The 12,316-nt window shown below is 29.1% G+C and overlaps 1 protein-coding gene across 1 annotated transcript; it reads right to left on the bottom strand.

Annotated features, from left to right (window-relative positions):
* Positions 1-272: 272 nt before the first annotated feature.
* Positions 273-12,056, bottom strand: LOC111037327 (EF-hand domain-containing protein 1-like). Its single transcript, XM_022319848.1, has 9 exons — positions 12,009-12,056; positions 11,739-11,875; positions 8,044-8,260; positions 1,983-2,332; positions 1,556-1,746; positions 1,254-1,359; positions 1,068-1,191; positions 638-980; positions 273-445 (listed from the first exon to the last, which is right to left on the bottom strand). Exons 1-9 carry the CDS (start codon positions 12,054-12,056, stop codon positions 273-275), a joined length of 1,689 nt encoding a protein of 562 aa, XP_022175540.1.
* Positions 12,057-12,316: the final 260 nt, after the last annotated feature.

Below are 12,316 nucleotides of genomic sequence, written 5' to 3' on the forward strand. Positions count from 1 at the left end.
AGAAAAAGCTTAAAGAACGAGAGCGTTCATTGGTATCTATCACAATCACTTAATATCAGTTAACTATAAATTCATATTGATTGGTAAATTTTTATAAATGGTTTATTGAAGATAAATACCTAAGAATTTACAATAGTTGTAACTATTGGTAATGTGGTAAACTTTTTGATAATATGTATTGAAATTTATTTTTTAACATAAAAAGTTGTTACCTAAGTTAAAAATTAGGTAGGTGATAAAATGTATGCACTAATATTTTAACATCCAAATGATCAGACTTCCACATTTTCTGGATTACTCAACAAATTTTTGCTTTCCAAAAAACGTTTAGCTCCATCAATTGCCTCTTGCGTAAACATGTCTTTGTGTTCATTCATATAATTGTACGACCACAAGTCTATCTCGGTAATTATAAATACCAAACCTTTTACATATAATTCAGCACCTAAAACAGATATAATTATAATTCATAATAGTATATAATTGGCAGAATTTGATAGGTTTGATAGAATTTTATATTCAAGTATTAGACAAAAATTAGGCTATATCAATTTTATGATTATTTAAAAGGTTCGTAATTTTATTCTGAAACGTAATCAATTTTATGATTATATTAAGGATATTATGTATATATTACCAATAGCAAAGTCTTTGGGTCCATAGAACTGATTTTCATCTACACTAGTCCCAGGTTTCCGTAATCGTGTAGATGACATGAACCGCCCTTTAGTGAATCCGCTATTCCTACTAGCTAATTCAACTATACACATTTGATCGTTGCCGATGCAAAATTCCATGATGAAATCACGAAAGTTATCTATTTCATTCACAGGAACCATCTTTAATTTATATCTGAGTTTTTTGGTTGCGTTAAGCACAAAATTTACAAAATCTAAAGTTTTCGGTGGTTTAGGTACAAGTGATAAACAATTCTGACGCGTGTCGTCTGGATCACCAATACCGGTGTGAGGTGGTATCGCCTAGTAATTTATAACCATCATTAAAAGAACAAAAATACTAAAAATACTTTAGACGATTATTTTTCTATATAATAATTAGTTAGGTACCAGTTGAGTCACAGCTAAATAATTGTTTTCTAGTTTTATTGGTTGGATGGGTTCAGGTTGATTGATTTTCAAAACGTCTTTGAAGTAATCTCTAGTGAACGGATCACAGTCATATAGTATAAATCTGTAAATGGAATAAAAGTTTAAATATTCAAGACCTTTGACTGAGTAGCTTAGCTTACGCACCTACGACCCAACACACTTATTGTTTTTCCTATTATGAAATCTTTCAGTTCATAATATTCTTGATATTCATTAACTCCTGCTTCTAAATAAATAGATGGAAAATTTGCTGGAAATTGAAAAAAATTGAGAAAATAAAATTATCCATCAATGTCAGCTAATATATTAATACCTATTGTATTTTATTTAAATACTAAATACATTAAAAATTAATAATATTTGGAATATAGTATAATAAATATATATATATAAATATAAAGTATTCCAGGTAGGTACTAAGGTAATGGAAAAGTGTCTTTACTTACATGGTAAATTTGACCAGCTTTTGGGTAGTTTAATTTTGCTTAAAAACACATTAGATTGATTCAGCTTACATTTATTACCCATAGTTGTTGATTCGTTGATTTCTATCCGATCGTCAGTTAAGTAATAAACAATAACGAAATACTTACCCTCTGTAGGATCCGAGACGTCACTATTCCAGGTCGCGTAAAACCTGTAAAATGTTTTAAAAAGCGAATTATTATAGGAACATATTATGATATCAAAATAAACTCCATAAATGTAGTAAGTTATTGTTGGAAACATCCAACGCTTCAGAACACCAAAAACACGAGTGTTTAATGGTGTGAATAATATCGAGTAATCGGTAATGGTGAAAGTACAAATGTACATAATATCATTGAGTTGTCTTCATAATAATTCCAAACACAAGCTAGGCCGTAAGCATACCTAAGTACCATCGGGTCGTATTCCAAAAACTTTCTGAGCTTCTCCTCGGCAAATCTACCGTCGGACGCCAAACTTGGAATTTTCGATTTTTCGATTTCCCGCTGCAGATTCATCTGCCTAATTGCGATATAAGGGTCCTCCATCACTGGTTCATTGTCAGCCACCACCACGCCCATGCTCGTCAAATATTTTCTGGTGAACTGATCGCAGCCGCACAACTTGTACGTAGTTCCGTAGAAACTAATTTCATCGCCGATGTTGAAGTCGGACCAATGCCAATACCTGCCTTCACGGTGTGGATTGGGTATATGGCCGCGTTTAAGTACACATCCTTGGACATAACCCGCGTTCTGCAGGATGAAAAAAAAATGTTTTATTTACTACACTATACAGTGGTGATTATAATAGAGTATCATATTACTATACAATTGCTAATAATCGTTTTCTTCTATATTATTACCTTTCGAGAACATACTTAGATTCTGAAAATAATATCTTGTGACATGCATCTTAATTGAATTAAAAGATTATAGGTGCCTGATAAATTTCATATCTATACATTATATATCGATAACAACTTAATTTTCTTGTTACACTTATTAAAAGTATTAGCTTAATACCATAGTATATTATTTTTATCAACTAATCGATATCGTAAAATTATTTATACACCAGACATACGTTTGGTGCGTAACTGGTAAGTAGGTAATGCAATAGTCATAAACATTTTTATTTTTGGGATAGTGTTCAAACAGTTTCAAATCAACTACTTCCATTTTTTTAAATGAGAATACCAATACCTCCTTGTGAAACAGGATATGGATTTAGGGGTAAGGTATGGGTAAATCTTCATTTTTTTCCTCTTGAAAAAATTAGCTCCTATCCACCTTTTAGAATATTGAACTTAACAAACTTTTCTAAGCCAAACGACTTTAACTTATACGACCCCTAAACATCTATGTTTTTAATTTAAGTATTCCTAAATAACTTTTTCTTTTTACTTTCTTTAAAAATCTTGTTTTTCCACATTTCAGCTGCATGGTTAGTTAAAATATTGTAATCAGTTGGGTGAAATGAATGGCATTTTCTTTTATTAAATTTTAATAAACATAACATCAAGCCCTGCCAACTTTCTAATGACCGCGGTTTAATAATTTGTATTTGACTATGATTATTAGTGCGAAACTGCAACCACGTGAGTTAAAACAAGAAGTTAATTATGTTTATGATGTACTAGATATAGGCTTTGTTTTAAAATCAAAAACTATTATTACAGATTTAGTAAAAAAAGAATAAATAGAAAATCATTGGAAACCACCAAGTAGTTATAACTATCCTTTTTCTACACATAAAAAAATGGTTAAATTGAAAACAAATATGTGAAAAAAGAGCATTTAGATAAATATGAATGGCTTGTTTTATCAAAATCAGAAGGAGGTTTATTTTGTATTTACTGTGCAATTTTTAATCACACGAAAACTGGCACTGGGTCAAATAACGTAATGCCCTTAAAATGTCTTGTATCTAATCCTTTAATCAAATTTACAAAATTACTAGGGAAAGATGAGTACCTCGAAACACATAATAAAAATATTTATCAAAAGAACTCCATTCAAGATGGAAAAGCATTTTTAAATAATTATTACAATCCTAAAAATGAAGTAATTAATAAACTTAATAGTGCACGTCATCAACAAGTTCTAGAAAATAGGGCTAGATTAAAACCTATTATTGAAACCATAGCATTTCTTGGTCGACAGAATATTGCTATTAGGGGGCATCGTGATGATGGTAGTTTATTTGACGATTCTGATACTCCGTCGGAAAATAAAGGAAATTTCAGAGAGTTGTTAAATTTCAGAATATCAGCTGGAGACGAAACTTTAAAAAATCATCTTTTAACTACTCAATCTAGAGCTACATATATAAGTAAAACTACACAAAATGAACTAATATTTATCATGGGAAATTTGATTTTGAAAAAAGTTTTAGACAGATTGAAACAATCTAAGTGTTAAGCGTTATTTTCGATGAAACAACCGATTTGTCAAAAATTTCTCAACTTGTTACAGTTATTCGGTATGTTTATGAAAATGAAGTATTTGAGGATTTTATTGGATTTTTAGATTGCCACCAGGATAATTAAAGAAATACTGGAAGAGAAGTTGAACCAAAAATCACCGGTGAATTAATTAGTAAATCAGTTATAAACATTTTAGATAAATTTGGTTTACCTCTTGATAAATCTGTTGGGATAGCAACAGATGGCTGTTTTGTCATACTATCAGAAAAATGTGGAGCTGTAAAATATGTTAAGAGTAAAAATGAAAAACGCAATAAAATGTTCATGTTATAGCCATGCGCTAAATTTATCGATTATGAAATTATGTAAAATCAAATTCATAAGAAACACTTTTGGTTTGATAAAAGAAGTTACACATTTTTTAAGTTCTTCAGCTAAAAAACATTTTGTTTTGGAAAAAACTTTGAATACCTCGTTGCACTCTTTATATGAAACTAGGTGGGCAGAAAAACACGATTGTATAGTACAGTTCTTTTCTCTTCAAGACTAGGTTCAATAATTGATGTTTTAGATGAAATATTAGACTGGGATGATATTAGCACCGCATCTAAGGCATCTTGTTTATCTATGTCAGTAACTACTCCCGAGATTCTTTTAACGCTAAATATTGTTTCTGAAATGTTTATAATAACATCACCAATAACTAAATTGTTACAATCTAAACGTCAAGATAAATTATCAGCTACGACATTAATTAAATCTGTAATTTCAGTTTTGAAAAAGAAGCGTTTGAACAGTGATGAATGTTTCAATAAAATATTTGAAAACACAAAACATAAGCTAGTCAATTTAGGACTATCAGACATAAATATTATGCCAAGATTAACAAGCTCGATGAAAAATAGAGAAAATCCTCAAGTTGAAACACCTGAAAAATACTATAAAATTGTCTTTTTTATTCCTTTTTTGGATGAATTATTAGCTGATTTAGAATCAAGATTTGACGAAGCTTCAAAATCGGTATACGATTTTGATGTAGTCCTTCCTAATATAATTGAGAAAAAAGATATTTTTAACGATAAGACTAAAATAGAAAATAAGATTTTAAACGTGGTTAATCAATTTATTGATGTAGTATCAAATTATTTAAATGTATCTCATGATATATTTGAAAAACGCATAACTGGAGAATTAACCCTCTGGCACGAATATTGGCTCAACGAAAAGCAACTACCTGTGACTCATATTGATGCTTTAAAACGTTGTGACTACGACTGTTTTCTTGAAATCAATATTCTATTAAATATACTTGTGACCAGCGACCACTGCATCAGCAGAACGCAATTTTTCATCTCTGAGGCGGATAAAGATATGGATGAGAACAAGAATTTCGGGAGATTGATTGAATGGACTGGCTTCACTACATGCTCATCGTGATATAACAATAAACTCTGAGGATGTCATCGATGTATTTGCAAAATCTAATAGAAGACTAGATTTTATAATTTAAATTTAATGACTATGTACGTTTTTTATCATTTTAATATTTCTATTCATGACTCATGTTTTAGTTTTAAGTTTACTATTTGGAATTTATCAATTGATTACAAAGTTGTATTTAACATAACTGTTTCGTGTAACTTATTTTTGAACACTAATATGTGCATTTGCCCACATATCATATTTTATTTTGTATAAAGTGATTAAAATTGTTGCGGCTTGTATTGCATTTGTCTGAAGGTTTGGTAAAGATTGGCATTTAATTTTGGTTGAGATTACGATAGCAGATCCACCGTGAGCAGTTCCATCGGGATGGTCAGATCTGTTCATACTATAGCCAGGAAAAAAATGTTTAGAATTTGTATTGCTGTGGGTTTCAAAGATTAAAGCGATGTCTATCTGTTTTTCAATAAATAAGTTTAATAGCACGGGTTCGTGTTGTTTTAGTCCGTTTGTATTCCAGAAAATGTATTGAGAAAGTTAGTGTTTGTTTGTCTATTTATCATCTATTAATATTAATTTATTTATGACTGTCGTAAGGAGTTGAATTAGTGGATTAATTATTAGTTTTAATTCTGATAAGAAGGCACATTGAATTGTTAATACGTTTTCTGGAGGGATATTGGTTGTATTTGAGTTTGTGTTTGGGTTTGATCTAAGGTTTTGAGAGTAATTGCGAGAATTGTTTTTAGAAAGATTTGGGAACGCTTTAGTGTCGTTAATATTAAAATTTGGTAGGTCTGAAGAATGTTTATCGTCACATACTTCTCACTTATTTACAGAATTATTTGGGTATACATTTTTTTTATTGTAGTTTTTAAACTACTGTGAAATTTTTGTAAGTCTTTGTGGACCATACATCCATAATAGTTGGCCAGATGATTTCTCCACAAAAAGTACATGTTGGTGGTTGATCAACACGGATTTGGTACAAGATGAAGACGTGTGGAATTCAGCACAGCAGACGCAGCGAGGTGGGTGAGAACAGTAGGATTTTGAGTTACCATATTTCTGGCAGTTTTGGCACTGGATTATTTCCCGACGTTTATACGGTTCTTCAATTCAAATTTTGGTAACATGAAATATATCTTTGTTGATTTTGGCAGGTTTAAGATCAATAAAAAAAGCTACAAATTTTTTTTGTTATTTTGTGACGGACATTAGCAACGAGACGCACAGTGAAGCCAATTCTGAATGACGATTCCAATCTCATTTAATTTGTGGAAGTATGAATATTACGTACAACAACGCGAAAAGCGTTGTTCTTAAGTTGATGATATGGGTGATATTCAGCTTTTTTTTGTTTAGATATCTTATCACAGCTCTGTAAGAGTCGGAATTCTTAGTGAAGATTTTTAAATCATTTGTTGATGATTTAAATAAGAAATTATCTGCACCAAGCAGTTTGAGAAAATCGTTGCGAAGTGCAACGAAATCAAGTACCCCTTGAACTGTGATTGGTGGTGGATATGGTGGGGGTTTAGCAGGTTCACTAATATCGTCTGATGCTTCGTTTGATGGATTCTGAGGTGGGTGCGCTGTATCGAGTTTGTCCTCAGCAGCAAGGCAGGAGTATCTATTTGTTGTTAAAAATATAATTTTTGCATCGTTTTAGCTATTTTATTTGTGAAAGGTTCGCCGGATGATGAAAGATCCCTACCGGGTTTTCTCGAATTGTTAACGGTATCGTATATATCCATGTCAGAACTTTCGAACACATCATTTTATACACTCTGTATACGACTGGACGAAGCGAAATTCGCTTTATTTTTATTTGAGATTTTATTTTTCTCGTTGGTACTATTTATATTATTGTTGCGGTTCATTGTGTGTATTGTCGTTATCGCGACTTGGGTTGGATTAGATAAATAGATGCAACGCCGGGGAGCGCGGACGACAATAATTACGTAAACGTAGATGCCGTATAGACGTATAATAATTATAATTACCGATTTTTGGATGATTTGTTCTTGAGAGGTTGGAATCCCTTGGTGATGGCGGTAGGAGGATAAACAGGCCGGTACCCGGATTTTTTTGACACCATTCACGGTTAGACTTGAGAAACAAAAGAAACTGCGTGCATGGTAACAGATACGTGTGTTGCGGACAACAGTCACGGAGAGAGTGAAATTTGGAATTTTACATTGTAAATATTGAAAAGACCTCATAGTATAAAATTAAAAGTACCTGTGTAATGTTATATAACAACTAGTAACTAGTAAGAGCAACTAATAATAGAAAAATCGAAAACATCTATCCTACTATCCCTGCCAACCGTTGGACGATGGTCGTTTTCATTACTTGATGGCTGTTTTCATAGAATTGTGTATAAAATGTAATTTGGGTGAGATCATTTCAAAACCAACATTAACAACCAAATTGTGGTGACCATTTTATAAAAAAAATTAAATCTATATGTAACACCGAATTATTCATACCTAAATAATATAATAAATTTAAATAGTGTTAGCTACTCGTTATTGAAAAATAGAAATTGAGGAAATATTAATATTTTAGGATTAGTAAAGAAAAAATAACCTTAATAACGGATTCCTCGACGGTAATAGTGTCATCAACCAAGAAGTATGTAATTTTAACTTTGCGCACTCGAAACGTCACTATTGGTGAATTATCTACAGTATCTTTGGTGTATCCAATGAAGGACAGACATTTTCTATCGAACTTTACAAAATTTGGTAGAGCAATTGGTTTCGGATCGTCTTTGGCTTTTCCATACGTCAATGTTGGATCGTAACTATAAAGTGTAAATTCAACATACAAATGTTTGCATAAAACTGGTACTGTTACAAACTATTCAGTCTTTAAATCAAATCAAATACTAACAGTTAGTCTTAGATCAGTTGAAAAACCGAACCAACCAAATCAAAATCCAACACAATAAAATAAACAAAATAAACAAAAACACCAAATAATAAATTAAAAAATATTGTTGTTATGATGAAAGTTTGACTTAATATTTTTTTCATATTTGTTATCATTGTTGTATTGACATGAAATTTTTTTAAATTTTTATAAGTTCAGTTGAAGTTGATATAATTTAGATAAGTTTGAATAGTTAAGTTTAATCCAGCTCGAGTCGTTTAGAAACCACTTATGCATTTATTCAATTATTGGGAAGACAGATTACCACCGTGAGCACTGTCTTGCTGATGGTTCGTCGGTTTCTCCCCTACCTGTAGTTGGGATACTACTATCAGATTGTATGTATTCCCCCGACATTTCGTATTTGTTTGACTTTAAGTAAAGTTCATTTGAATGTATTTAATAATATCAGTAGAAATTGTACTAAACCGAGCATACTGTCGGCTAAACTAACTATAAAGTTTCAATAACAAAATGAATTTATTAGAAAAAGTAAAATAACCAATATAAAATCTTCTGTATTTACCATCCCAAATCGGTAGAAACTGTTTCCACCAGGATTTATTTTGGTAATCTGTTTTCCCAGACTCTATTCCTCAAATGTAAAAAATATGAAACTGACAAAATGGCCGGAATTCTCTTATCTAAGAGGTGAATGCTTACAAAATATGTATTATGATGAAAATATGAAATGATAAGTCATGATAACTTACGCCGGGAATCCAACATTATTTAAGACATTTAAATGCATAATACCTACCTATAGTTGGTACACTATACACATTTACATTAAAGTTAAAAGTATAATATTACAATCACAAATTATATTATTCTTTTAGTTAATTTAATAATAATTACATAATTTATTGCAACAAACGAGAAATACAATATAATGAAACATAGGTACTTAATAAACAAGTTTCAAACAATTCAAACTCCTGCAATACGCGCATGCTTAAATTTGGATGAGCTGAGTTAATATTAATACCTATTATATTTAAGTAATAAAAACACTCCTCTAATCATTGGTCTTTGAGCTAACAAGTAAGTACTATTAAATGTTACAATTAAATCACTGTTATATTAAATTCTTGTATGTATTATTACAATGTGGGGGCAGGAATTACAAGACAAAACATTTTTACGAACCAACCAATGCTCAATAGTAGGTAACCTATTTACCAAATGCCTATTGTTGTTACCTATGTAATATAACAGTTCTATTTTATTTGTTTTAAATATTTTTATTTTTATTGTTATTAAACCAAAATAGCTATAATAACGGTATAACGGTTTTATTTTAAATATTTTTATTACCTACTAGACTAGGATCCCTAGCCACATTTATGATTATCATTTTATCAATATCGTTTTATTTGTTCAAAATTATTTTGTGTTATTTATATACTTATTATTTACAAATATTAGTATTTAATCAATATATTATACTTAATTGATTGCTTGAATATTTGTTTTTGTTTATCTATACTTAAATATTAAAAAATATTTTATTTTAATGTTTAAATGTTTGAATATTTAAATTAATTGATTTATTTAAACACAATTTCATAAATGTAATATTATTCACCTGACAAATCTGTACTTGATTAAGTAGGTACTTATTGCATAATTTATATCACTGTTGATAAGTTTAAAGTTAATAATATACATTTAAGATTTCAGTAAGTTAAGTTATAAAATTATAAAATCAGGAACTTATACTAATTATTTTATATGATAACAATAATATCTTTATCAATGTTATGAAAATGTAAATATTCATCTCTTGAATAAGAACATTTGGCCAATTTTGTCAGCTATTTAATATTTTTATTTTTTTGATTAATATCTGTGATTTAGGTTCTTAAACCTAACCTAACCTACCCAACCTAGAATAGATTAGGGTTATCAGTGTTTTGCTTACACGATTTTTATTTGGAATTTATTATTTATTGATTATATTTGATTAATATAATGTTCGTACCAAGTACCTACCAATAATAAGATTCTATTAACTCAAATACTTTTATTTAAATACTTCACAACACTCGCTTAAGGCATACTAATAAACTGTTCATTTTTATGTTCACGTAGACTAACATATATGCAATTATTATACGTACAAATGCAAGGCTGGGCATTTCAAGTTAATTTAACTTTTTAACTTAATTATTCAATTTTTTTATGATTATTAACTTAATTATTAACTTTAGGAGCTTTTGAAATAACTTTTTATCAACTTGTGTTAATGTTATGTTTAAGAAAGTTAAGTTAATTTCAATTTTAATTATTATGTAATATGCTTTCAAATTCGTATAAAATATAAATACTTACTTATATTATGAAATTACGAATATTAACAATGCCCGTTATTTTTCGGCTTCATCACCGTTATTTGATTTATCATTTTTTTTTTTTTTTATTTAATTACCTACCTATATTGTGTCTACAAGGGAGTTTCAGACTTTTAGCTATATAAAATATATTTATTATATTTATTATATTTATACAATTAAATTGTATAACTTAAAGTAAAGTTTATAATGTTATTTTATTATTATAAAATTGAAAATAATGAACAATTAGTACTTAGATTAGGAATCTTTGCGGAAACACAATAAATACAATTTCAAATGTGTATACATATGAATTTTTTTTATTTATTAAAAGTATACATTTTTTTTTTTGAAATGATGTAAACTATTGTAGGAATACAAATTGCTGGTATACACATTTTTTAAGTTATAAGTAAAGACCGGATTTTGTATAAAATGCATGTTGCTATTTTCAACATCGTAGACATGCAGTCAATAAGTCTGCATAAATCAATACTTGATAAATAATTATTACTGCAAAATTAAAATCAATTATAGCATTTAATAAAAACTGAAATTTAATTTTGTATATTTTGCATCTTTTTCTTGCATATTTTGCCTTTTTTAGTGCATGTTTGCATGCATATTTAAATTTTAAATGCATATAAATCCGGTCTTTAGTTATAATACTAAAAAAATGTGTACTGTTACCTTTTAAAACACATGAAATAATAATAAATCTTTGGTCTAATAACATGAACAATTTTCGGTACCGATCGTTTTTATTTTACCTATATGAAAACAAGAAACTTTTTTTTTAACTAGTTAACTTAACTTGAGTTAAAAAGTTAATATTAAATGTTGGTTAACTTTTAACTTAGTTCAATTGATAGACAATATTGGATTAACTTTTAACTATTAAATTGATTTAGATTTTAATTTAACTTAACTAAGTTAAAAATATCATTAACTTGCCCAGCCTTGTACAAATGTAGGTATCTAGTGTATTTATGTATATGTACCGATTATAATTACCCAGTTATGTCAAATTTTTCACCGTACAAAACTGTGTCAACATCTAGCGCACTCTTTCCAATACCTGTTGCCTTAACTTTGGGAACGGCATATCCGTTTTTCCATCGGAATTGAGCACTCAAATTGAAATCTTGTTTCTACATCAAACATTATCAAATATGAAAAAATGATAACTCACGTAAATATTATTTTCATATTAAATATTATGGGTTGGTCAATTAAATGTACCTACCTATAATGAACTCAATATTATATGATATGGTTACTTACTGTTATGTCATTAAAACGAAATCCCGGTATAAAAGGCAAACCGTCCATATTTGTTAGATATTTTATCAATGTTATGTTACATTTAAAACAATGTTACATTGTTATCAATCGTATTAATGTTTGTTTAATAAATTCAATTTGGTTACTTGGCAAGCAAAATAGCCATATATCGAAACCACAGTTGTAAATAGTATTGTAAATCCAATCGACACTAGGTGTTTACACAGAATAAATGTATAATATATGAATTAATATGATATATAAATTATTTGCATGAAGTCGCTTTTTTATCCGCTTATATAAAAACT

The sequence above is a fragment of the Myzus persicae genome, unplaced genomic scaffold (assembly GCF_001856785.1).
Source record: "Myzus persicae strain clone G006 unplaced genomic scaffold, MPER_G0061.0, whole genome shotgun sequence".
In the NCBI taxonomy this organism is placed as follows: Eukaryota; Metazoa; Arthropoda; class Insecta; order Hemiptera; family Aphididae; genus Myzus; species Myzus persicae.

Excerpts from the sequence above, each read along its gene's own strand:
- LOC111037327 (XM_022319848.1), bottom strand. The coding sequence starts at position 12,056 with ATGGACGGTTTGCCTTTTATACCGGGATTTCGTTTTAATGACATAACA. Across the intron at positions 2,333-8,043 it reads TCGAGGAATCCGTTATTAAG|AACGCGGGTTATGTCCAAGG; the intron begins GTTATTTTTTCT and ends TTCATCCTGCAG. Across the intron at positions 1,360-1,555 it reads AAGCTGGTCAAATTTACCAT|CAAATTTTCCATCTATTTAT; the intron begins GTAAGTAAAGAC and ends TTCAATTTCCAG.